General features: G+C 45.2%; 1 protein-coding gene across 2 annotated transcripts in view; it reads right to left on the bottom strand.

The window, feature by feature from the left end:
• Positions 1–27,551, bottom strand: part of DNER (delta/notch like EGF repeat containing) — a 254,119-nt gene that overhangs the window by 26,218 nt on the left and 200,350 nt on the right. For both annotated transcript variants that reach the window (XM_036236759.1, XM_036236760.1), the window contains exon 9: positions 8,861–8,983. In XM_036236759.1, the coding sequence (XP_036092652.1) occupies positions 8,861–8,983 (123 nt within the window). The remainder of the gene's footprint in view (positions 1–8,860; positions 8,984–27,551) is intronic.

The raw sequence follows: 27,551 nt of genomic DNA, 5'->3' as shown, positions 1-27,551 counted from the left end.
CGTTTAGTCACCGAAGTTACTCTTGCTGGGAGTTTTCTCTCCCTTCGTTTTCAATGCCTTACGAAGTAGGGCTCGAGAAAGAGGAAAAAAATACAAGAGAAAATAAACACGGAACTGCCAATCTGGATTCACACTGACAACCTGTCGACCCTGATGAGCAGTTTAGAGCGGAAGCCTTCTCATCCCTTTCTGAATAATAGATGTTCTTCTAAAGTGCCTTTCGGGTCTCTGCCATCCTTTTCTCACCGCAACCACCACGTGATCCCGTGGTCTCATGCTTCCTGGAATATGGCCCCACCAAGCCATGTCCTTGCACCCTGCCTGCTCCAGTGACTTCCGTGACCCTCCCCGGCTTTCGTCATCCTTAACAAATTCAGGATTCACGGTACTGTGCCAGCCCAAACTAATTTGAACATTTAAATTATGTATTAGCATAAAACCGGCAATTCTTCTTCACTTGGGTGTGTGTGTATGTGTGGCTTCTTGGCCCAGAAGCCTCTATTCTATTTTCCACTAATTCCCAAGCATCACTGGCTCACTTAAAAGAAGAAAATGGAAAAGACCCTTTCCTGCTTCAAAGTGTTTATCAAAAAATAATGATTCACATATTTACAAGTTCCTCTGAGGCTGATTAATGGGAACCAGGTGAACAAAAAGAAGACTTCAAGGGGAATGGGGAATGCAGCCGCAACCAAGATTCAGAAATAGCTGAAATCTCAGAAAATTTCAATTTGACCTTAAGTAAGAGCGATCCGGGATAATCTTTCCTGGGTTTCTATAACACCTTAGCCAATCTAGCCTGTATAATATTAACATATATAATTCTTTAATATACTAATTACCACATTTTCAAATCAGGCTGAAGAGCAAAATCCAGGCTAAAGAGTTAAACGCCTTAACTTTAAAAGCCTTAAATAATAAAGATTTGATGAAAGTACCCTTGGTAATAAGCAATTTCAATCTTTGGGGTGGTTCTTTGGCAATTCTTTTATCCCTTGTTATTTCACTCTTTCAAGAGATAACATATTCGGTCGCTTGCGATCCACTGAGAGTTTTCTGGCAGCAAGACTGGGCGAAAGCTGATCTTCACAGAAGCACAAATATCTATGAAGCAAGATGGTCTTAAAGGTCCCCGGTGAGCACTTTGCTTACTCGCATTTCTATGTGTCATGTTGCTCGGCTTGATGATTAGAGCTACACAACTACGAGCTAAAAATCTTAAATAGAATAACGAGTCACGAATATGAATGATGCGCCACGCTGCCTCCATCCCAAGTGTCCTGCTCCGGCCACCTGGACCCACTTTCCTGCACTCAGAGTCCCCGGGGAGCCCCAGAACCCCTTGAGGGTTGGGCATCGCGTGTCTTCTGACAAGAACACTTTCCCTCATCCTCTTTCTCGAGCTGGTCTCCACCCGGCAAATCCTATCTGTCAAAGTTCAGCTCAAACGCCTTTTTTCTGGAAAGGTGAACCCGATTCTCCCAAGACAGAACTCCATTCTTCCGCCATTGTTCACTGAGAGCATGAGAAGTTCACGCCATTCCAGAGTTATCTCTTCTCCTATCTGATTCTCTCTCACACACACACACACACACCCCTCTGTGCTCCTGAGCACAGGCCATATCTTAACGCATGGAAGAAATTACGACTATACCACCGGAATCCTGTCCTTTTCGTGGGGGCAGGGGGGCTGTGGTCTGCGTACTTTGGCTGACACACAGGTGGGACTGCCATGTGAGTGAGTAGCCCTTCCAAACCTGCCTCAAAAACACCCTATTTTGTCAGGAAAAACCAGGGCCACACTTCAAACTAAGTCTGCAGTATGACACATGCATCACCCATTGGCAAAGCACGTAGCACGCACTGTTATGAAACTTATGTTTAGTCTCAAGTAAAAATAAACTGTAATTCAGTCAAAACTAATAAAAATTCATACTTTTCATATTAAGGAATAGAGAGGCAATGTTTCTGAAAAGATCTCCCTTCCAACAGGGCTCTTTGTGAAAGTTAATTTTAGAAGTAAAATGAGCAAAAATTCAAAGAGTAGGGCACCAATTATAAATCTCTGTTGTCATCACAATTTAGTCGATTAAAATTTTGGAAACAAAAATCATTATTTTATCTCCAAGAAAAGTAAGCCAGGTAAAGAAAATTAACTTGAAGTGTTCTTTGAACTTAATATTCTCTTTAAAACATTATCTTATTAAATTCAAATTTATTTCTTCCATGAAAACTTTCTAGTATCTCCATCCTCACGGAACTCAACTTTTCTAAATTATTTCAGAAATTATATTTAATATCTTAACCTCAGCCTCATAGTTTCTGTGTGTTCAGCCTCAGTCTGCTCTTCTAATTAAATAATAGCCTGAAAAAGAGAAACTTTGACTTATACATTTTTGTATCTAGCCCACTACATGAGATGCACAAGAAAAATATCCAGAAACTCTTGCTCCCTGGTTACACAGAGGAAAGAATTCTAGCCAACAAAGAAAAAGTTCTCATTATTTTAATTATAAATTTCTGTAGACTTTAAAAATAAACAATGAGATTTAACGTGATCAAGCCCATAAAACCCTGTGATCTCATTTCTGAGACCCTCTTCCTATCCCCCCCAAAATATTCAGAAAGTATGAAAATCATAGGAATAAAAATGTTCATTCAAGAACTATTTATTATAGTCTCACATCAGCTGCAACAAGGGAATGGATAAATATACTGCAACGGGAACATTGCATAACTATTCAAAATAGAATTAGTGAGACTCCCTAGCAGTATCTAAATCAAACACAATATAATTGGCAAATACAAAATTGTATGTACACTCAATTATAGTCATAAAAACCAGATATTTAAAAAATGAAATTAATACAGATGATCATTGTTCTTGTATTCTGTTGTAAAGTGATGAGCTATTTTGGAATTTCTTTTTTCTAAATTTTTTATTATTACTGTTGTTTTTTTTCCACAATTAAAAATTGAAGTATTTTCTTTCTAACTTTTGTCACCAAAAATTTAAAATGGGTATATTGTTGATTATTCAATTTGTTCCGCTAGGAATAAAAATTGTTACAATTTTTAGGGCAGCGACTTCGCTTTCTGCTGACTGGGGGTTATGAACACTAACCCAAGTTTTAAAAGTCCCGTCACAAACTAGCTGTGAACTGGTTTGGAAGGCAGCATCAGCATTGCAGTATGTCTAAAAGGAAGATGCTCTGAATCCCTCCACGCTTTTTGCTTCTAACAATTTCGTGATTCACAGTGGAAACTTACTGGGAAAATATTCAAGTTTGTTTCTTTTAATTAGTGTGTCGAGCAGCCGTTAGTAAAGATAGCTATTTAGCATTTGTTTTGTGCAAGCCACCATGCCAAAAGCTGCCGAGAATTTTTTTTTAAGACCTATATAGTCACTGCCTATCACTAAATTATGATTTAGTGTAAGGGAGGGGAAAGTCTGAAGCCAGAAAGAGTTGACTACAAGGCTGATCATAATTGTCGCAGCAAACGGAGAGAAAACGCTGGAGAGTTCAGGGAAGGAAGAATCGCATCTGTTTGTGGGTCAGCACTTTAGGCAGTGGATGTAGCCAGGGGACTGGAGGAGAACAAAGAAGAGGGGAGAGAAAGGGGCCAGGAAGAAAACCCTGGGGACCAGCCGCATTGCTGGTGTCCAGAGGACAAGGATTCCGGGCGGGGCCGGGAGTGAAGGGTCTGGAGGGGCGGGAACGAGGCTGTGGAAGCTACAGCGGGATGCGATCCACAGAGCCAAGGGGCAGAAACGCGGAATTGAAGGCCGAAGGGAAAGGCTGCGTGGACTTCACCGAAAAGTCTCCGGCTAAGTCACCGCTAAATCCATTTTACTGGAGGAGGTAGACGGGGCACGGGGTGGGGAGGAGTAGAAAGAAAAATTTAAATAATTTCTCCAATTAAAATAATTAATTAATTACTTACTTTTTAAAGATAAAAAGAAATAAATTTAAAAAATAAAATAGAATTGTGGTAAAAATACAATACAATAAAGTAAATAAAATAAATAAAATATAAAATAAAATAAAATAAAATAAAATAAAATAAAATAATAAATTCGTTTTACTAGAATGGTGTGGATGAGGTCCAAGCTGAAGGGACTAAAAAGGAAACAGAGGTGTTGCCTACAGCGACCCTAAAGAAATTTGGTAGAAAAAGAAAGAGGGAAGAAAGGGGGATGTGCTCTAAATAGACGAGGACTCAAAGTCAAAGTTGTGTTTTTTTTTTAATTCATACAGAATTTATTTAGAAACGTAGGAACATTTATATATATATTTTTTCTGTCTAGCAGCCCAATTTTTCTAGCACTATTTCTTTAAAAAAGAATTCCCCTCCCATTCACAGCAATTTCTCTTTGCGTCGTACGTCATTGTGATAGTTCCCCACAATTATACATACATCCTATATGTAAATATATTTGGAGAGAACCACTTCCAAAAAGAGAGAGAATGCCCATTCTTCAAGGGGAGAAGGGCATGAGACCTTGTGACCTCTCCCCTCCCCCGTCCCTCTCTTCCTCTGGGTTGAAGAGCATGATTTAGCCCTTTCTGCCTCTCAGTTTCTTCTGGACCACCGCCGCCACCACCCCCCACCCTTCCCTAACGCTCTTAGCTGAGAAGTCCTATTATTTATTGCTGCTTTGCTAGGGTTTACCTTCCCATTTTCAGCAGCCTTAATCTAAACCTAAACATAAACCTAAATGTCTCTCTGAGCATACCCAGATTAAATACTCACTTTGTTCTCCCACCGGGGTGAGATCTTTAACAAACTTGTATGTCTTCCAGTCCTTTCTACTCCCAACCCCTCCGACTCATGGATTTCATTAAAATGATATAAAATTTTAGCGTGGTCATTTAAATTTTTCCTTAATAAGAGGTATGTCAAACATGCGACCTCCCCCGCCCACCCGAGTGAGTCACACCCTTGTGTAATTCCCTCCCCTTGAGTGTGAGTTTCTAACCAATGGCACATGGCAAAAGTTAAGAGATTTTGAAGGTGCAGCTAAGGTCCCTAATCAGCTGACTCTGAGTTAATCTTAGGTGGGCCTGACCTAATCAGGTGAGGCCTTAAGCAGATGCAGGTTTCTCCTAAAGTTAGACACATGAACATTAGATGCTGTCTCTCGTAATTGCTGACTTTTGAAAAGCAGACTGTCCCCAATCCTACAGTCACAAGGAAATGAATTCTGCCAACAGTGTTAGGGGACATGGAAGTTGATCCTTTCCCTTTCGAGCCTCATATGACAAATCAGCCCCATCAACATCTCAATTCCAGTGTGACCTTGAGCAAGATGTCCATTAAGCCAGGCTGGGACCAACAAACCTGCTAGACAATAAAAGGTGTTGTTCTAAGCCGCTAACTTATAGTAATTCGTTAAGCAGCAATACTAATTAATTCAGAGACACACCTATTATTTCAAGAGACCTTTCTTCGCCATTAAACCACTCACAATCGTATCACTATCGGCTATTTGGGTTTATCCCTACCTTTGAGGAAGCCTGCTTGACAGTCTGCCCCCTGTTCTCTGTCCTCCCCTATCTGGCTTTGTTCTGATTTAGTTTCAATTTAGTGAGAATACTTTTTAAAATAACTTTCTCAGACAGAGTACATGATGCTATAGCCTTAAATGTACAAAATAGCTGTACATTTTGTACCCTTAAATGTACAAAATGTCTTTCTTTTGTACTTGAATATCAATGATCCTCTATCAGTCCTTTTCATTGAAAACCTGAAACGTTTCTTTGCGATTGTTTAGTTTCGTTACAGAGAGAAGCAGTCCCATACTGATTTGGTTCCCTTTCTTTTGTATGGAGCCTGTTCTCCTGCTGAAGAATCTTATAAAAAATAAATCTCCAATTGTGTATCCTGTCCTTCATTAATCATCTGGCACCAGGTTAGCCAATTCTATTTGAATACTTCGATTTTCTTCAGCTCATAGACTTCTCCTTCTAGTAATTAGTGGATTCTGGTTTTATTTCCATGTGTCTTTTTTCTTCTTCTGGAGCAACCATCATTCGGGTGGAAATAGATAGATCTCTTGAATCTTTTCTCCATATTTTCTATCTTTCAACTCATGGTTTCCATGTCCTCATACTTTTACTTCTATCATGAATTAGTCCCTCCTTTTGCTTTTCCAGATCTAAAATAAATTTTGAGTAGTGTATGTTACTTTTTTCACTTCCTCTCTTGAGTGTTTAGAGTTGTTAGTTGTTGCAATTTTATTTTTATTACCTAGAGATTTTCGTCCCCTCTCTGAGTTGCTAGAACAAGCTTCCGATGCTGGTCAGGCTGGAAGCTCGCAATGCTGGGGGCAGATGACACCAGAGATTCTCCTCCAACTGACTGTCGAGGCACAGGGTATAGACCTCCAAGTTTGGGGTTCACAGGGCTCTCCAGGTGTGAACAGGAAACCATTTTTCCCAGCCACACAAAAAAGAAAGGACCAGTTCAGCCCTGCCGTGCAGTTCTCTTCGAGGACAGCCAGCATCCGAGGTCAGAGCCCTCTGCCTCCCGAGGTGACACGCAGCACTTTCACGGGATACGCTGCCTCTCCATAAGCTGAGGGATCTTTTGGCCTCGGCTGGTCATTGAGTCCTCAGTTCTCCTCAAGAACCCTGTCCCCTAAGGCTGGTGTATGCAAAGGCTCCCAGCACCTGCACCTTTTCTTGATAACCCGAATCCTCAGATGTGTTTGAAATCCCCTCCAAGGGTTAGCTGCCTTCTTGGGTAACCCCAGTAGAGTCGGTAATTGATGGAAGAGGGTCACAGAAAGGTAGAAGGGGTAGAATTTAAAGCATATGTGGAAGGATTAACCTTGAGAAGGATGAGTTAGATGTGATCAAATAATATGGACAAGAATGAGGTTTTAGTGGTTATGATTGCAGGCACATTTGTAAGGCAGGGGCTTTTAAAAGGTGGTGCCTCAGCCATCACCTGAGAACTTACCTGAGAACATCAATATCACCTGAGAACTTATGAAATTCTTGGGCCCCATCCCAGAAATACTGAATCAGGAACTCTAGGGTTGGGGGCCAGCAGTCAGTTTTAACGAGCCCACCAGCAGACTCTGATATATGCTCAAGTCTGAAAACCACTACTGCAGAATGTACAGAATTAGATAAATTTGAAATGTTTACAAATAGTGACCTCTCTTTTGTGCCAAGAAGATGAAAGTGAAGTGTTCTAAGAGTGGAGGAGTTAATATGAAACTTGTAAGAAATGGAAACATTTGGGAATATCCATCGAGAAAACGGAACAAAAGGATGAAAAAAGCTGGAATCTCAGCCTATGAATTTGTGGAGACACTGTGGTTCATCATACGTAACTGTATTTTTTAGTTCTTAGTCATGATAGCGTGAGCAATGCCTCAAAGACAGGAAAGTAAGGAGCATATTCAGAATACGCCCGATTAATGATTTTGTTACTTATAAAGACTAAATTTGCTGCATAAAATTCTACCATAAACTAAAGAATTTTTCATTTATGAAGCATATCCACCACCACTAATTCTGTCACGGAAGAATCTCAGAATCTCAGTAAGTATCCCTGTCCTTACTTTATGCAGACAAGATGAGGACCAGCCACTTTACCTTACCTAGGCTCATCAGGAAGCCAGTGGTTCAACTGGAATGATACCTACATGCCCTAATTCATTGCTCTTTTATAGTTCTTTCCAGAATCGAGTGAACACCCTATTTTGCAATGTTCTGATAGACCTCGAATCCAAAAGCCAGGTGCACGAACCCAACATAGATGCCCTCGTCAAAGCTGGGGGAGATGGGATGGATCTAAATGGGCATCGCGCGGTGACAGGAGCATCGGATCTGCCAAACACAAAACAAAATCTCGGCCCAGCTGCCGCCCTTCCGCCCAGGGGCTAGAGCGAGCTCATCCCTGTGGCCTCCAGACCCTTGAGGCTCAGCCGCAAGACCACTAAATAAAGGTGGGTCCACCCGAAGAGAAGCGAAAGCAGCTGCCATGCAAAGGCTCCGTGTAGATGGCTGGAATCAAGTCGGCAGTGGTGGGCGCGAGAGGTTAGGTGAAGTGGTTATAAATAGAGCTCACGGAAGCATTGCAAACATCTAAACCGGCCCCGAAGCGGTGGCTGAGAGAACTGTGTGCCGCAGCTGATCAACAGCAACGGCTGAGGGCGTCTGGCTAGGATGAGGCCACACCCTCCACCAATCCCAGCCCGAGCCCGTTGGGGAGGCAGAGGAAAGGGCTCTGGGGACCTGCCGGCCAGTGCCTACCACCTCACACGGTGGCCAGGGGGACTTCTGAGTTAATGCACGTGGGCAGGGCCTTGGGACAGGGTCCCACGTTATAAACACCCCGTCACTGTCAGCAGTTTGTCCAGAGTGACTTTGACAGGCACCCACTCAAAAAAACCAAACAAACATCTCCCTCCCGTTCCCTCCCGTTTCCTTCATGCGATGAGAATTCACTTAGATGCCAGCGCATGAGATCCACCTGCGTCCTCCACCGAAAAGCACTGCGTCCGGTCTTGGTCCAGCAAGCGCCTCCCAGCACACGTCCCTGTCCCGCCATTTCCTCTGATCCGTGTGTGACGGGTCACTTACGATCACTCTTAGTCCTCGGTGTTGCACACAACAGAGAAGAGAGCCAGCATACGGAGAGGGAAGGGCAGGAGGGAGGTTTTCTACTTTATTGGGAGGAAACTTGAGACTTGCAAGCTGGTCTCTTTGGCCCCATAAATCGTCCCACCGCCAGCATTTGATTTTTATCCTAGACGATCCCGTGCTCCAATTAGAGGTGCGCGCGTTTAAGTTGGGACGTCACCTAAGCCACACAGGCACCAAAAGGCCGAAGAGCCGCTCACCTTTATATTCCGCCAGGCATACGCACTCGTAGCCGTTGACAAGGTCCCGACAGGTGGCAGCGTTCAGGCAGGGCGCAGACAGACACTCGTTGTATTCCTCCTCGCAGTACAGGCCGTGGTATCCTGAGGGACAGAGAGAGAGAAAAGAGTGCCACCAAACACGTCTCATCGAAGCCTACACTGGACCAGCCTGCCGGGAAGGCGGCCAAGTGTCCACTGGGAAGTGTGACACAGACAGATGGGACCTAAGGAACTGGGCCTCATGGGAGAGAACTGAAATGTGGGTGTCTAGGAGGGCCAGGAAGAGTCTGTTCTCATCGGCCTCTTCCGTGATCCCAACTATCACAGACATTCTCCCGCTTATCCACCAGGGGGGTCCCCTTATTACATCGTGTTCAGTGGTACCGGTGACCAGAGAGGCAGGTCAGCCAGTGTGTCTGCTGGGACCGCAGGAGGAGTTACAGCAACAGAACTTACGGCATGGGGCTAGTGGCTCCTCCCAAAGATATTGCTTTTCCTCCAATCAATTAGAAAACTGTATCTAACTAAAGAGGAGTTTATTCAGGGGAAAAAGATCAAAAATATTTTCTTTGCTTTTCAAGTCAAGAAAAAAAAACAAACTCAGCTTCAAAAGGCTTAACTGAAATTCCTGAGGAAAGGTAGGCTATCGTTTTTTGCTTATTTAAAGTTATGATTATCTGCGTTATAACATTTTAAGTGCAGTTTTTAACTGTTAAAAATATAATAATAGCGACGGAGAAAAAGATACCCAACAACTTCTTAATTAGAGATGTTTTTTACTCTCCTAATTGTAAAACAGGTGTTTATTCTAAAAGACAAGAAGACGACATTCTCTGAGATTCACTCACGAATGTTACGCTGTTTTTAACTTTCAGAAACATGTGTTACTGCCAATTTGCAATGAAACTGGGCCATTTCGGTCTGGCCCTGTCCAAACAACGAAAACATGTGAGTGCTTTCAAAAGTCGCCCTGCCTGTGTTGTTTCTGAATTCAGATAAGCAGAGAAAATAAACATTTGCTCAAGTGGGAACCAGAACTGCTAGCTTTTTTCCAGCTTTCCAACTCGTAGCCAACCCTCAACCTCATAAAGTCCCACTGCAACCTGATAATGTGCTAAACTGTTTTTGGTTTTTTTGTATGTCTATCGCAAAAGTAGGTTAAGCCCATATCTGCATTATTAACGGAGTACTTTTCGCGTACTTGCCATTTCAAGCCGTTTCTAAACTGCTTTCCAAATTTATGTGGCCGTAACGACTCCTTTGAGGAGACCTTGACCTACCTAAGGCAAATAGACCATGGTTTGCAATTCTTCCAGCTCACTTTTTTGTAGTTTTATGGAAATATCTCCTATTAGTCTTCGCCATATTATTTTCAACCTCTAGATCTGAGTTTCTCAACTAACAGCACCTGTCTCCCCCAGAGGACATCCGGCAGTGTTTGGAGACATTTTTGATTGTCATAACTAGAGTGGAGGGGAAGGAGCTGCTACAGGCACCTCGCAGAAGGATGCTGCTAACCACCCACAATGCACAAGATGGCTCCCTCGACACCCGTCCAGCACCAGACGGAGGAACCCCGCTCCAGACCCGCCCTACACTAAAGCAGCAAACTGTGGCCCACAGGCCGAATCCACCCCAGTCTATCTTTGCGAATAAGTTTTTACTGGGACACAGCCAAGCCCATCCGGTTACATGTCTGTCGCTCATGGCTGCATTCACATAACAGCAGCAGAGGGTCGTTACCACGGGAACCGCAAGGCTTGCAGAGCCCCAAACCTTTACTCTCTGGCCCCTTGCAGAACAAGTCGCTTGACTCGTAGATTCAACAGAAAATCTTCCTTTTTGCAAAAGGTTTGGATATTAACCATTTATCTAATTCATGGTTTTCAAACATTTTCTCCCATTCCAGTGAAAGGCTGCCCAGTACCCTGCTGAGCGCTTCCCCGGCCACACAGAAGCTTTCTCGTGCGATGGAGTCCCACTTGTCTATTTTCGCTTTTGTTGCCTAGGCTTTTGATTTCATATCCAAGAAATCACTGCCAAGACCAATGTGATGAAGCGTTCCCCCTATGTTTTCTTACAGGAGCGTTAGAGTTTCAGGTTTCTCCTGTTTAAGTTTTTAATCCATTTTGAGTTGATCTCCGTGACTGCTTTAAGATAATACAAATGGCCAACAGGAATACAAACTGAGGCTCGCATCACTAGCCTCCTGGAAAATGCACATCAAACCCACAATGAGATACTTCCTCGCACATGTTAGAACGGCCATTATAAGTAAGTGTGTATATATGCAAGCATATATACACACATACACACACACACATACATATATATATTTAAAAAGTGTTGGTGAGGATGTGGAAAAACTTGAACCCTTGTACACTGTTGGTGAGAATGCAGCTGCTATAAAAAACAGTATGGAGGGTCCTCAAAAAATTAAAAATAGAGCTACCATATAACCTACAATCCCACCTCCGGGTATTTTTCCCGAAAGCAGGATCTCAAAGACATATCTACACTCCCATGTTTACTGCAGCACTATTCATAACAGCCAGGAGGGGCAAACAACATAAATGTCCATCTAACAGATAAATGAATTTAAAAATGTCGTATATACATGCAATGGAATACCACTCCATCCTAAAGAAGAAGGAAACCCCGTCGTATGCTACCACGTGGGTGAAACTCAAGGCCGCATCGTAGGTGAAACCAGCCAGTCACAGCACAAATGCTTCACAGTTCCCTTACGTGAGGCATCTAAAGTAGTGGAACTCATAGAAGCAGGGTAAACTGGTGGGAGCCAGGGGCTGGGGGATGGGAAAACGGGGAGCTGCCCCGAAGACCTGCAGTGTGATGACGTGCATTCAGCCACGGCACTGTACGGTAAGCTTAAAAAGGTGTTAACGGGGCAGATTTCATGCTATGTGATTTTATCACAATTTTCTTATATATATGTATGTATACACATATGTGTGTGTGTGTGTGTGTGTGTGTGTGTGTGTAGAGAGAGAGAGAGAGAAAGAGAGAGAGAGAGGGAGAGAGAGAGAGGGAGAGAGAGACAGACAGACAGAGACAGAGACAGAGACAGAGAGCGCGCGCACGCTAAGTATTTTATTTCCCGGCTTCTTCTCGCTGAGGAGAAACAGCCACAAGCAGCATCTTTTCAGTGTTTCCCAGCAGATCTTTTAAAAATCAACCTGGAAGGTTTGTGTATAACTCTACAGGCATCTTTGGCCTCTGAATTGAAGTGTTATTTACATAGACAAAAAGAAAAGGCAATCATGAAATCGTCCATAATCATTTCCATTTTTTTTTTTTTTTGAAAACAGTATCATTATCTTTTTCCACTAGCAACGTGAAAAGCAAATGAGTTATTTTACGGAGATAATTACGCTGGTGATGTTTGTCTTCCTTGGGAGGGAAAAAGGTAAAGGTTTCATATTCTAAAACTGTTTCTTCGGAGATGATAGCATTTAAATGTCTTTATGGAAATGTCAGGGCACCCTTTACACTTTGTGACTTTGTGGCAAAGAACCGAAATTGGACCGTGTGAATAAAAAGGCCATCCTTCCAAAAGAGAAAGCTTCTGTGAAAATGAGGCTGCCCCCCCTGCTGGTAATTAATTTGGGGCAAACAAATTAGCTCAGGGCAATATGCCCAGGATCTCGAAAAATTAACCTAGTGCAAAGAATTTTTTTGAATACAGTAAAAGATCAGAAGGGTCGGCTCAGCGCGCCCTGCCCGGGGCACTGACCTGCATCACAGCCACTCTGACCCCCGCATGACTCGCTCCTGAATATTCCGCTCCAATCACCTCCTTAGAGTGGACAGAATACAGCAACCGACTGGGCACGGAATGAGCAAGCGCATCTGAGATGACAGCCATGTTCAGCCCAGATGAGCAGATGATGGGTCGTTAACACAAACAGGGATGGCCGAAGAAGTCACGGGTTTTTGAGGAAGGTGACCAGTTGGACTTTGGACATGTTTAACTTGGGGCTCACTTGGGGAGGCCCAGGTGGCAGTTGGAAAAAAAAAAATAGGCTTCAATCGCATAGAAACAGTACTTTGGACATTAGTCGCCTGGAAGTGGTAAAAGTTTTCATCAAAGAAAAACACAAAGAGGAAAAAAGAAAGGGCCAAGGCCAGATCTACATGGGTGGGCAGGTAGATACAGGAAGCCAGATGAGGATGCTGGCTAGGGATGGGGCGAAGGAGAGGAGAAAAGCCCAGGGAGCGCAATGTCACGGAACCCGGGCGCGGAGAGGAAATCAAGGAGGGTTGGCTACAGCGTCCGAGGTTCCGAGAGCGCGAATGACAACTGGACGACAAGATCAGGAGGTCGCTGGACACCCCTGAACCCATGACTCTCACTGGGGGCCTGTGCTGCCCTTTGAAGCAGGGGTCCAGTACTGGTCCGTGGCCTGTTAGGAACCGGACCTCACAGAAGGAGGTGAGTGGTAGGCGAGCGAGTAAAGCTTCACCTGTCCGTGCAGCCGTTGCCAGTGTGAGCATCACCGCCTCGGCTCCGCCTCAGATCCTCAGGCCTTAGATTCTCATAGGAGCACCAGTCCCTGGTGCCAAAAAGGATGGGGCCACTGCTTTAAAGTATGTTTTGGGTATTTGAGGATGACTATCACAATGATCGAAGAGTTCTACTGGAATTTAGTTGGTGGGGGCCAGACATGCTAAACATCGCACAGGGACCAGGATCCCCCTGCACAGCAAAGAATGGCCTGGCACTCTCCCCAATGTCGGGTGCTCCCACTGGGCGTTCACGTGGGTGGAAACCTTGCTGATGGTTTTTCCCACCTGGAACCTGACTGCTTTACACGTACAGCATGGTCTTGAAGATGTACTGAGTTTCCATAGAATGAAACTACAGGTGAGTCAAGAAAAGACGGCGCCAAGAGTTGTTCATCACTTTGGAAAGTCTCTTCCTAAGAGCTCCCGAGGAATCTAAGACACGAATAGAGCACACCTCTATCAGTAAACAAAACAAAAATCACACCTTCAGATAATTTCCTGGCAATGCTCTGTAAAGTAACGACCCCCAGCAGTTACTCATCACAGCACTCAACTCATTTCCATCACGGCACTTACGAGCGTCTGAAATCGCATTTGTAACTTAGTTCTTTCCTTGATTATTATTTCTCTTTCTCCATTAGAATACAAGCTTGAAGGCAGAGGTCATAATTACAGCGTTCACAGCTGCACCCACAGGATCTGGTACAGAACAGATGCTCAAATAAAAGCGGTTTAATCAGTGCCCAAACTGTCATTGCTTAAATCAACATGCATTAAAGATTTGCCTGTGATGTTCTTGGAGCTCCCGGGTACCACTGGGGACAAAGCTGCATGGCAGAGTCTTCCCCCCGCAAGGTGCTGAGGGTCCAGTAGCAGGTCAGTGGCATCTGCTTGGTATCAGGCCCTTTGTGTGTGTCAACTTGTTTAATCCTCATGACCACCCGAAATGATGCGCCGGACGAGTCCCGATTTATACATGAGGAATTAAGATTCAGAGAGGGAAGGAAACCTGCCCAAGGCCACACAGCCAATCCTGCATGTTCTTCCTGCTTTCCCAGGTTCTCCCCAAAATGCGTTGCCTCGTGTGTCTGTGTGCTAAATCTGCCATAACAAAATAGTAGAAACCGGGGGGCTTACGCTACAGAAATCTATTTTCTCACAGCTCTGGAGCTGGAAGTCTGAGGCCGAGGCATCGGCAGGTTCGGCCTCTCCCGAGGCCTCTCTCCTTCGTTTGCAGATGGCCACTCTCTCGCTGCGTCCTCACACGGCCTCTCGCTGTGGGCGTGCCTCCCCGGTGCGTCATACGGTTATGTAACCCCAGTCATGTTGGGTTAGAACCCCGTCTGTATCACTTCATTAAGCCTTTTTTTAATTTTTAGATATTTTTTCAATTACAGTCGACATATGTTATATTAATTTCAGGTGTACAACACAGCGATTAGACATTTATGTAACTCAGGAAATGAACATCTCGATAGATCCAGCCCCCATCTGACACCATACCTAGTTATTACAGCGCTACTGACCGTATTCCCCATGCTGTACTTGACAGCCCCGCGATGATTTGGTAACTACCGGTGTGTACCTCTTACCCCCCTCCTCCCTCACCCGGCCCTCCACCTCCCGATCTGACAACCACCAAAATGCTCTCTGCATCTAGGAGCTTTTCTTGTTTGTTTATCCTGTTCTCTAGATTCCACAGATGACATCCGTCTTTCTCTGACTTACTCCACTCAGCGCGATACCCTCTGGCTGCACCCGAGTTGTTTCGGATGGCAAGGTCGCATTCTTTTTTACGGCTAAGTGACATACCATTGTGTGCATGGACCGCCTCTTCTGTGCCCATTCGTCTACTGACGGACACCCGGCGGCCTCCACATCTCAGCCTCTGTAAATAATGCCGAAATGAATATGTGCGTTCACACGTCCCTGCAGAGCAGTGTTTTGGGTTTCTTCACATAAACACCCAGAAGTGGGATTCCTGGGTCCTTCTTGGTCTCTTGTTACAGCCTTTATTTTAGAATCCGTTTCGTCTTATATAAATATTGAGTCTTAATTACCTCTTGAAAGGCCCCATCTTCAAATACGGTCATATTGGGGGTCGGTGTTTCGACATATGAATTTGGGGGACACACGATTCAGTAAATAACATCCAGAATCAGGACTTCTCAACTGCGACACTGCCGACCTTTCGGTCTGGATCATCCCTCCCGGCTGGGACGCTGTCCCGTGCGTTGTAGGACAGCGCAGCATCCCTGGACTCTGCCTACGAGACTCTAGAAGCACCATCACGCCCCGGCTGTGACAGTCGAAAATGTGTCCAGACGTTGACATACGTCCCCTAAGGGACAAAAATCCCCCTTTGAGAACCACCTTCACGGATCCTTTTTTGTCACATGAAAACTCCTTGAGACCTGAGGAGGTTTGAAATGGCTGTTGTGAAGAGTGACAGTGAATTCACTGAGGAAACGGACTTCAGGGCAGAGCCGCGGCAGTGGGTTCAGCGAGGTACCGGCCCATGGGTGACTGTCGATAGCAGCGCTGTCCCACGGAGGTTTCCGTGGGGCTCGGAGGAGAGAGCAGAGAGCCACCCCACGCCTCCGTGCTGGTGTTTGTGAGCTACAGAGAACCCTGCTGAAGGTCCTGCCATTAGGTTGGGACGCCTCTGTGTCCTCTGCAAAGTCCAAGGTCCAAATGATCAACCGAATCAGCGGAGGCACAGTGGGCCAGGACTCCGCCCCCCAGGCCCGAACTGTTCCGGCTCACGACAGCTGCCTCTAGGTTGGAGAGGCGCTTGACCCCTTTGCTCCACATTCTCTCTCAACCCTACCCCAAGATGACATCATTTAAATATTCGCATCGTCATAAGACAGGCCATGGCGCCACACTGCATTTACCCCGGAGCCTGTCCCTCTCCTCGCCCATCACATCCCACGCTGAAATCTCCCAGACTGCGGGGCTCTGGCTGAAGCCGGATGGTGCCCACACGGTGGGGAAGGAAGGAACCGCAGTCATGTGGCCGTGGCCGTGCCTCTGGACGGCTCCCCGCTGCCTCGGGGAGAGGAAGCGAACAGGACCTTCGAAAAACGGTGATGTGTGTGCCATGGGGAAGGTTGCAGGCCAAAGTCAAGATGAGAGCAAATGTGACATGTTTTGGGGGCTTTGTTTGTTTGTTTTTTGTTTGTTTTATTTACATTCAGACTAAAGAGAGTGGGGGAGACATGGAGCGGGTCCTTTAAAGGTTTGTTGCAACTTGGAAGATGTCTTCCCCTCATTTCAGGTTGAATGCATAAAAAGCAAAAACCCAAGACTCCCTGACTGACGTCTAGGCCAGTTCCCAGGAGACCAAGACTTCCAAAGCCCTCACTTAGAGTAGCTAAAGATGCAGACCAAGAGAAAACGCTCCTATCACCTTATGAGGATTGCCCGTGAGCTTTCGGATTCTGCCTAAACTCGCTGATCTCTGCAGAGCCCTTCACCTTGGGCAGTGCACGCACTCGCTTTACTAAACAGAGAGTTTTGCTGTGAGGGAAACTGTATGTGCGTGCATGCGTGCGTGCGTGTGTGTGTGTGTGTGTGTCTGTCTGTCTGTCTGTACATTCACCTCATTCTCTCTCTTTGCTGGTATGTTCACAGCACAAATCTTTTTCAGAAACAGGAAAAAATGTAGCAAGAACCCCTGATCATATTATCCTACCGAGCATTCAGACACTCTGTGTCTTAAACAGACCTGCTGCATTGAGATCTTACAGACTTCCGTGGCGTAATTATGCCCTCCTGTTACACACACACACACATGCGCACGCGCGCGCACACACACACACACATACACAGAAGCCGTCTGTGAACATGGAGGGGGTTGCAGGAAATGCAGAGCGTTCATTTGTCCGTGGAGGACAGCGACAGCTGACGTTGCCTCTTTCACTCCTAATTTCTCATCCTTTCAGCGTGAGGGGCACCTTGGCTGGAGAGGAAGTAGATGTGAAGTGACCCAAATCAATCATCGTTTGCGCTCTTGGGTCCTAACGAACGTCGAAGTGGAAGGGGCGCGGGGAGAAGCTCAGTTTCGGCTACGGGTGCTCCGACCACCCTGGCACTCACACGGCGCTGAGGCACCTACAAATTTCCGCTTCCTCCCTGGGCCGCCGAAGGATGGATGACGAAGACGAGTCCTGCCCTGACGGCTCGGGCAGGGAGTCTACGTGCTCCGTCACCGCGAACACCCGATGCCTTTAGTACCCACGAGTTCTTCGGGTCTCCGGTTTGCCTCCCTGGTCAACTCGTTCTTTAATTCAAAAAGTAGCTCCGAAGTGCCTACGATGTGCCAGGCACTGCGCTAACCACTAGGGCTCCAAGGCCGTGTGAAAACAGATAGGATGCGTCTACTGAGGCCTTTTTAAAAAGGAAGACACCAAACGATCATCTAAATAAGTATAAAATCATGACTGGGTGAGTGTGAGCAGTGAGGGGTCTGAGGCGTCAGGAGGGACGAGAAGCAGGAGAGCTGACCTTGGCCGAGGTCCGGGAAGGCCGCCCCGAGGAAGGGACAGTGAGCTGAGAGGTGAGCGGTGAGTAGGTATCGATGGGGTGGGAGGAGTGAACAGCTCATGCAGAAGTCCCACGGTGGGGGGAGGGGCACAGGGGGCTGGAGCATGGTTGTGGCCCCTTCCGGAGATGGGCCGGGGCCCACTAAAGAGCAAAAGGTGAAGGAGAAACGAGAGGCAGAGAGATGCCAGATCAGGTGATACCTTTTATGAAGCGGAGGAGGGGTGCGGGACAAAATCAGATTTGCATTTTGGAAAAATCACTCCGGCTCCCTTTTGGAGAATGGGAGAATCAATGTAGAGACACCAGTTAAGAGGCCACTGTGACGGTCCCGGGGGAAACACGGCTGGATGCAGGTGGTGGCACCGCCAGACAGAGAAGGAGTGTCAAGGGCCATTTTAAAAGTAAAAGCAATAAATGACAATGAATGTGAAGGATGAGAAAGGGGCAGAGGACGAAACTGAGCTCTAGGCTCCTGGCAAGTCTTATCCAGAGATGCCGCAATTCCTGTCCGAACAAATGGACCAATCGACATGTATCGAGTCCCCTTCTATAGGCCAATTTCTGTTCTAGACACTTTCAAATACAACAGAATGTCGTTCATATGATGGGACTGGGGATGAGGGATGAGACGATGGACAGCAGTATGGAACCACTTTCTAGAAGTAGGTCTTAATCGAGCAAAGGAACTGACAGTTTCTCCCAGGAAAACAGAAGCAACCTGAGGAAAAAACCACATCAGTTCATTTGAACAAATATTTGCGGAATTCTGGCCATGTTGCCAAGCATGAACTAGGTGCTGAGAGGGATCTACCATACTGGAAGTTAAAAAGAGATGTTATAGGTTAGAAGGCACGAAAAATTGAAGGAGGGGGGTATTTTGGTACAGAGGTCGTGGCAAAGAAACACACTGGGCAACGCATTGTGGGGACAACCTGGGAAAGTAAGGACGTACGGGATCAACTGCGTGGCCTCGGGCATGTCCCTTTCCCTCTCTGACTCGATTCCTCATGGAGAAATTGGGACGAGTCAGGCCCATCACTCTGGGTTGTCATGAGGATTCGACAAGTTCACACAGAGAGGGAAAGAGAAGAGGAGGCGGCCCGGGAGAAGGAAACAGAGGGGAAGGGGAAGACAGAGATCCCGAAGCATCAGGATGGAGATGGCAAAAAATAAGGCCCAGAGAAACACCCAGAAAGATGAGAAGAGCGAGAAAGAGACACTCGTTCAGAAAGTGATGGAATTACAGGCAGAAAGCGGGTCCCTGCCACTTTGCCACCCGGTGTATCAACCTTGGACATTGCTCTTGAAGGGTCACCGAGACACCGGGACATGGGGGTGGGGAGTCATTTGAGAGTTCAAGAGACAATGGGATATTGTAGGGTTCTTGTTTCTCAAGTTATTCTTTATTAAAATAAAATGTATTCGACACCATTTTCTTCGCACTAAACTCTTTTTGTAACCTCTCCAGTGTTGAGTGTTTATATGTGCAGATCTCTGGACCACCCCGTATCACTGGCTCAATGCCATCTTCCATCAAGGTAACTCATGGCAACGAAGGTCTCTCATAAAAGGAGGGACTCTCGCCACGCCCCCAACAGGACATGCGCTTGGCTTCGCACACGAAGGAACACCAAGAAAGCATCCGGCACAGTGCCCGGTGCCTAGCAAGTACCTAATAAATGTGACTTGCGGTCACCTGGTCTGCTGACTGCAATGCAAACCTGATTCAAAAAGACAACACGGGTCCTATAATTCTGAAACAGGTGGGCCCCTCGCCTGTGCAGTCACGGCACCGAGCACCACGACCCTAAAGGGCGCCTGCTTCCTGGAAAAACACAAACACCACCAGCTCTGCCCTTCCACAGTGCCCGGGTGCTTATTCAAGATCTCACCAGTTGGAAGCTCAAATACCTGGATTCTTCTAATGAGAAACAGAGTCTGTTTACGTTCGGCTCTCTAAAAACCTATCCTTTCCCCTTTCCTCAGCCTCGTCTCCGGAGACCAGCCTCTGTGCTGGATCTGGTTTCCTGCTTGGCAGTAACTCTAACTCACTGCTCGATCTTTGATGCCAAACTCTGTTTTCTCTTTAACAGCTGTCCGTTCTCATTTCCTTAGCACACAGGTTGCTGAATAGAGAAGATGCTCGATCACAGTGGCTGAATTGGATTTGCTGGGAGAGTAGAATCGTAGGGCAAAATAAGTCTAGTCCTCCCCTTCGCCTCCAGCCAGAGCTCTTTTCTTTATGAATGTCTGATTTGGACGAATGTAAATAAAAACGCCTGAGAAAATATATTCTAAAATCGACAGCGGTTTTTGCTGGGCAGTGAAATTAAGGGATGATTTTTTATATTTTAAATATGCGTATTCGAATCTTCTAATTTTCCACGATGGAAATATGTGACTTGTGTAACTCAAAGGAGTAATATTATAGATGATTTGTAAGCATTTTATTTGTATTACAACTGCAAATCATGTTGTTGATGACCAGGGAAAGCGACAGCCATGCTCCGTGTTTAACAGTTGCGTGGGCAACAGGAGAATGGGGAATATTAGAAAAAGCTTGACTTCATCAAGGGTGTAGTTTTAGGTGGAAGGGGAGAAGATGAGGGTGATTTTTACAGGGTATAAAGGAAAAAAATCTAGTTTTCTTAGGAGACTTTTTAAGACATGAGAAATAGCATTATAAGTTGCATTGCTAATAAAACTCTTTTTGAAAGGAGAATTACATCTTTTAATATGTAGAAAGGAAAATCTCTGGAGGTATGAAAAATCCTGAAATATCTCTAGATTTATTGAGTGTATATCATAACTCATACTTGAAGGAAAAAAATCGTAAACATATGGTAGGAAAGCAAACAATCACTAGTCTGAGTTACATCCTTACAAAGAGTACTCTCCTTCAAAAAACATTTAAGAACAAACGAACAAATATATTGTACATGACACAGCTGAATTGTGACTATGCTTATGAAGGGCCTCAGAAGTCAAGAAAACCCAATAGTGAACTTGCTTAAACAGAAGCGCTTGCATAAGTAAAGGCATTTTGACCTTAAACTTATCCGTCGTCTTGTGAATTTGTCCAACCACATTGAACTAAACATTTCTAGAAGTCTTCTCTTGACTTTGCCTTCAAAACCAGCGCACAAACCAGTCATATGAAAAACTCAATCTCTTCGTAATTTTTTATCTTCTTCATATAAATATCATTTATTTCATGATGCTTTTGGCCACTAGAGGGTGGATTCTACCTATGATCTATACCAGCTAAAAGAAAAAAAAAAATGTTGCTCAAGAGTTTAACAAAAGAAGAGCAAGATAAAGATGTGTTTTACATAAGAAAATATATATGGCATAAGGAGATTCAGAAGTTTAAAGAAGAAATATTGTTCCCTTTAAGAATAAAGCTTAACATCCATACACTACGGTTTACAAACAAGGTCACCTAGACATTCTCTAAACATATCATAATTACGGTTAAAATTATCCATTTCAAAGTGGCTATTTTTCTTAAAAATTACTTTTAAAAATGCAAATGTTTGCAACACCATAACAAAAGCACCAAGATTCAAGGTTATAATGGCAAGGAAATATTTACAACGTGATTTTAAGATTATAGTGGTATATGTGTTTACTTACGAACACTATGTAAAATGTTTTAATGAAATAATCCCATAAGCTCCATTGATCATCTAGCATGTTTATATATACACATGAAACTGGCCTGGTTTATAGTTGAGGTGAGGATAATAATGAGGAGATTTGGAAAAGAAAATATAAGTTAAATCCCTCACATTCTAGAGGTTTCTCAGCATGGAAGGTACCGAGATGGACATGGGACCCAGCACAGGCAGCGGATGGAAGTTGGAACAAAATCAAATATTAAGCTTCTATCACAGCACGTTGGAGAGAAAATAAAACCTGCATGACTATTTTCATGTAAGTATCTACACTAACAAAGAGGAAATTTAAATGTTAAAAAGTACAAGACATTTAGCGCTGTTTGCCCCCAAAAGGGCTTGTGTCTGTGGTCCTCTATATAAGTGGTCCCCACAGTGCAGTCCTCAGACTAGCAGCGTCAGCATCACCTGGGAACATGTTAGAAATGTCAGCTCCCAGGCCCCACCCATGACCCACTGATGGAGAAACTCTGTGGGTGAGACCCAGCACGCTGAGATTTAGGAGGCCATCTGCCTGACTCTACTGCACACCGAAGTCTGAGAAGCGCTGAGCTGTAGAATAGCAAAGTATACAACATCTCCCCAAACCTCTGTTTTTCAAAAATGCAGGAAAGTGGTTAGTTAGAGTTACCTATGGCGAACCCTAGATATGGCACAGTAATGTTTTTAATGGCCATGGCGTCCCCTCAGCATATCAATAAACCAGCCATAAAACATGCAGTCAGAACACGTACCAGTCACAGGCACGTACGTGAACCGACAGTGAAACATACAGACAGATGACCTACCAGCCACAGTCACGCAGACTAAATGAAACTACGTCCCTCCAGGAATTTGCTTAGGGAAGAAAGAAATGCAGAGAAATCTCAAGCTGACAGCACATGCCGAATTTGAAAAGGAAGGCCAAGAGGAGGAAAGGAGAGGCTACAGAAGTGGCGAGCATTTATAACCCTCGCTGTCGGATTGGGAGTCACATCTACCTGCTCGACACGAGGAGAAACAAGTCTAAACTAAGATGAGTGAGCACAGCTGTATTCCCACATCTCCAATCCAGCTTCCCTGACCCATGGGAACAGCGTTTTAGCTAAAGGACTGCGACTGTCCAGAAACGGCCGGTGGAACTCGCAGTCACGGAGAGCAGAAGGTGGTTCCCCGAGGCAAGGTTTGCGGAAGATGAGAAGGTGCTGGTCAGAGCACGAACTTCCACCTGTAAGGTGTGAGTAAGTTCTGGGGATCCAATGCACAGGAAGGTGGTCATAGTTAACAAGACTGTACGGTACACTCGAAAATGGCAGAGAATGTAGATTTTACATGTCCTCACCACAGAAAAGAAGTGGTGATTACGGAAGTTTTACTAACGCTTGGCGGTCATCATTTCAAAATACGTAAGAGTATGTAATCAATGTGCTGTATGTCTTACCAACACTACGCGTCCATTACATCTCAATAAAGCTGGAAATGGTTTTTTTAATTTTCGAAAATTTTTTTAAAAACAGTAAACTGACTACACTAATAATTTTCACAAACCAATAATTAGAAAACACGATCTGACGAAGTTATGCTGTTTCTAGTGATAAAACACAACCTCGTGGAAGCATCGTTGGGTACCAAAGTATTCGTGAGACGGAAAACAAAACATTGTGATTGAGATGTTTCCAGAAAATGTTGGTGCGTGGAATATGCAATGCAATCCTTCAATTTTTTTCCCCCTGAGGATATTTACTTTCATTCTCCCATCACTGGGGACATTCAAAGGCACCATACAGAAGTCTAACATCCCTATTAGTCACTGCCATTTGCAAGTAAACTCGACTGAATTCTAAAGGTCGTTCAACACCGAGGCGATTTCTCATAGCCATTCAGGAACATGTTCAGAAGCACATGTGTCCCACTCGGCAACCTTCCCTGAGGGCTGTGAACTCAGAAGGGCGGAAGCCGACTCTGAGGCAGGACTTCAGCTAAAGCCGAGGGTAACAACCGGAACTGCACCTGGAGCCTACAGGCACACAAAGAAAATTTCAAATGCAAATAAATTGGAGTAAGAATTCAATTTATTTGAGTAAATTCTGAATTCTGTTCCTATTGCCTTTACTGAATGAATATTAAAGATGCCTGAAATTAAGTCATTTATTCATTTAAGAGATCATAATGTAGTGTAATATCAAAAGTGGGTGGGGTTTTTGTTGGTGACTTGAGATCCCAGCAGACTATGTACATTAATAATCTAAAATGGAAAATGAAAATTCCTTGACGTAAAGCAGAGACAAGACCCAGTCTATACAGAGTTGTGAAGTAAAGAAATAAGTTGCCTCCTAGATATTACTTATCATCCAAGTGAGTAAGTACTGTGGGGTCGTATCTCTTCCACCTCAAGCGATCAATGCCTACACATTGTTTTATTTTTCAGCTTTCTTTTTCCTCAACTGTGTGTGTGTGTGTGTGTGTGTGTGTGTGTGTGTGTAGGTTTAAAATTGTGGTACAACATAAAAAAAAAAAAAAGCCACAAATGAAGTCTATGGGCTTGGCCCTGGGACTTGCATATGCCAATGAGACATTAGAAGACATAACGGAAGAATCTAAAAAGTGTTTGTGCATGGGGCCTTGTCCTCTCTTGCTGCTTTTGGAAGCTAGCCTCCATGTGGAAGTGTAGACCGATCTGCTGGATGATGAGAGATGTGTGGCCCTGTTGCCCCTATCACGCCAGCCACCGCCAGCCCTGAGAATAAGGTCATCCAGGCCCAGCTGACTTGTCAGATGACCACAGAAGCATGAGTACAGCCAACACCACATGGAGCAGAGAAGAGGCAGCCCAGCCAAGCCCTGCCCAAATTACGAGCAGTAAATGGCTATATTAAGCCACTAAGCTTTGCAATGGTTTGTTACACAGCAGTAACCAATTAATACAAAGGTTTAATGACTAGAGACAATGCTTACCTTAAAGGAATAAAACCACAAACATAAACTTTGTTTGTGTTATTGGGGGGGGGGGTGCAGTGAATAAAGGGGAGTCGTCCCAGGATCATAACCACGTATTCCTTAGTCCAGACTTACTCTCAGTTGGCCTTATCCAACCTAAAGGAAACTCATTTACTAATGACTTGGGATGTTTCTCCCTAATCCGTAGCATCCGAACCATCTGGTAGAGAAAAAAATGAAAGATGATCCTAGTAATTATCAACGTTGCCATTAAGGCTTCCATCTACACAGCAAAGATCTCCCTGGGCCAGCCCTAAAAAGCCAAATGGGACTTTAAATGGAGCAGTACGACATTGCTTAAGGAAGCACTTGGTGACACGGGAAAGGAACACGCTGTTCTGCAAAATCAGTAAGTGCTACGAGGTGACGATGTCCTGGAATGAAAAAAGAGGTCACGTATCAATCTGCTTTGGGCAAACCTGAGCGCCCTGAATCTTCGTTAAAACTGAAGGCATCCTGTAAAAGCACTCAGCACACGCAGCGATTTTCACCAAGTGCTTTCAAATTGAAAATTAATGGCTGTGATTTTAAAAAACGGAAAAGAAATGCAAGGCATTGTCCCCCGGGCTTTTTATACAAACCCAAATCAACGAAGAATTTAAAGCACATTGAAGGCTGGAAGGGTGGAAAAAAGCAGACCGTGCAGGCGAATCTCCTTACTGGTCATCTAACCGGGGTGTGGGACGCAGGCTGCCATGAGGCACAGAGTATCTCATGCATCGCCTGTAACAGCACATTGTCCCAGGGGTTCATCCCTGGGCTTCTGAGGCCCGGCACAGGCTCCATCATGGACGCCGGTGGCGGATCACCGCCACGGAGTGGTTTCATGCGAAGGCGTGATACTGAATGGGCAGGACATCAGAGCTATCTAGAAGCAGAGAACTAAAAACACAAAAGTCCCGTATGAAGATGGAAGACTGTTTTGGGGGATATCACCAGAGTCGGGTGAAAACAGCCTCAGAGGAGTCCATGACGTACAACAATCAACACAGGAGGCTTTCAGGGATGCGGGCGGGAGGGAAAAAGGTCGAATTGCCACGAGGCATTGACGAGCCCAGAAGTAAGAAGCACCCATCACAAAGAGACCGCCAAAGGCGAAGGGTGACGCATCTGTCATGTGGCTATGTCAGCACTTCTCCTCTGAGTCATAGGAAAAGCGGTTTCCTTAATCAGGCGCATCCAACAGCCACTGGGTCAAATGAAGTCATCCATTTCATTCACGGGCCCCTCTCAGCATCAGTTTGGAAGCAGAAGTATCTGCATCGAAACAAAAGTGGAAGAGGCCCAGCCCCCTGCCAGCAGGTCAATTTTGGGGAGTCAGAGTCGTGCTTCTCTCGGCTCGGGACTAAGAAACTACGGGTCAAGGGCCACTCACTGGACCACAGCCAAGCCTACTTTGCAAACCTGGCCTTAAGGTGTCCCCTGAGAGGCCCATCTCAGGAGCTGGGCTGACATAAAGGGAGTCTAGAAGCTTCCTCTTGTGATTGGATCGAACATAAGTGAGTGTGCAGGTTCACACATAACTTGGGGAGGCCACAACTAGGCTCCTAAGTCTAGCATATTTCCCAAGAGCTAGGCAAATCCAGATTAAATTTAGGGTTCTACCTACTCCTAGTGTTTGGACCTCCAATGCCTCAGTTTCCTCATCCTTAAATAAAAGAACAGAAATACTATAAACTAGGGTTTGAGTAAGAGAAGATGCTTATCAGATGTTTGACACAGTCGCTGTAGAAAGTCCTCACAGAAGGAAGCCCCTGCAGGCGAAGCCAACATGGATAACGAGCATGACCTGGGTCAGCAGGGCAAGCCCGTGGCTTGGTGGTTCTCCACTTAGTGAGTTCATTTGAGGCGGCTGTTAAGACAACCATCACTTAGAATATCTGGCGAAATGTCTCATTTTTCAGTCCGTCATTTACCACTGGTGAGTTAGGGGCACGGTGTGGCCCCATTTCCTGTCGACTCAGAGGTAACTGAAGCTCCAGACCCCAAACCAGCTTCACCCTTCACTCGCTCCATCATCACAAGCCAAAAAAAAAAAAAAAAGGCCACAAGCACGGGTCCCACTGTCGAGATTTGAGAGTCCTTCCAGTCCTCAAGGCCAAGGCAGCAAGCAGGCACTTAATCCCTTAAGAAGCTGGACCTGGACCCGTTATTCAAGAGTGCCCACTACGGCCTCAAAAACTGATCCCACCTCTAGTCCAACTCCAAACTCGAACCTCCTAAGAAAAGAACCAGAGCACAGATTCGATGATGTCTTGGGGATGTTCCCCAGGAAAAAGGGGACCGCTGACATTTTCACTGCTGCTCCGTCATCTTACAGATTTCAAAGTGCACGATCACACGCAGCATCTCGTTTGAGCTTCGCTCCGCGTATCCCCATTTTAAAGACAAGGAAACTAAAGCTCACAGAGGCCCATGGCACAGCTGTCCAGTGACAAAGCTGGGACTTGGATGTGGCTCTTCTTAACCCTAAGCCCAGGCCCCTTCCCATCACACCTGGGAAGAGACAAGGTGTGCCAAATTTCAATTCTCAACTCCAGATTCCCAGACATTCTCAGCAACCCGAAAAATGTTAGCGATCGCATCATAATAATTTCCAACAAGACAAAATAAGGATCAACAGCTTAGTTACCAGATGGTTTTCAATGAGCTCCCCCCTGCCCCCCACGGCCGTGAACTTCACGAGGATTTCCTGAAATCCGATGGTGGCATTGCTTCAGACGGAGCCATCCTCAGAAACGCTCTGGTTAGTGATGGAAACTGTTGACAGCTGCCATTTCTGACTTTCGTTCCAGGTGAGACGACATAGAATGACTTCCTCACAGACAACGCTAACTCCTGCTCCCAGCAGGTAAATCTCACACCTTTCCAACACTGGTCCAGCCGAGAATGAGTTCCGAACAATTTGAATTTTAAGGGAAAGACAGGAGTGGTGGGAGCCG

This window comes from Rousettus aegyptiacus, unplaced genomic scaffold (genome assembly GCF_014176215.1).
Source record: "Rousettus aegyptiacus isolate mRouAeg1 unplaced genomic scaffold, mRouAeg1.p scaffold_m13_p_2, whole genome shotgun sequence".
NCBI classification, from domain to species: Eukaryota; Metazoa; Chordata; class Mammalia; order Chiroptera; family Pteropodidae; genus Rousettus; species Rousettus aegyptiacus.
This window is presented reverse-complemented; position numbering and strand designations above follow the sequence as displayed.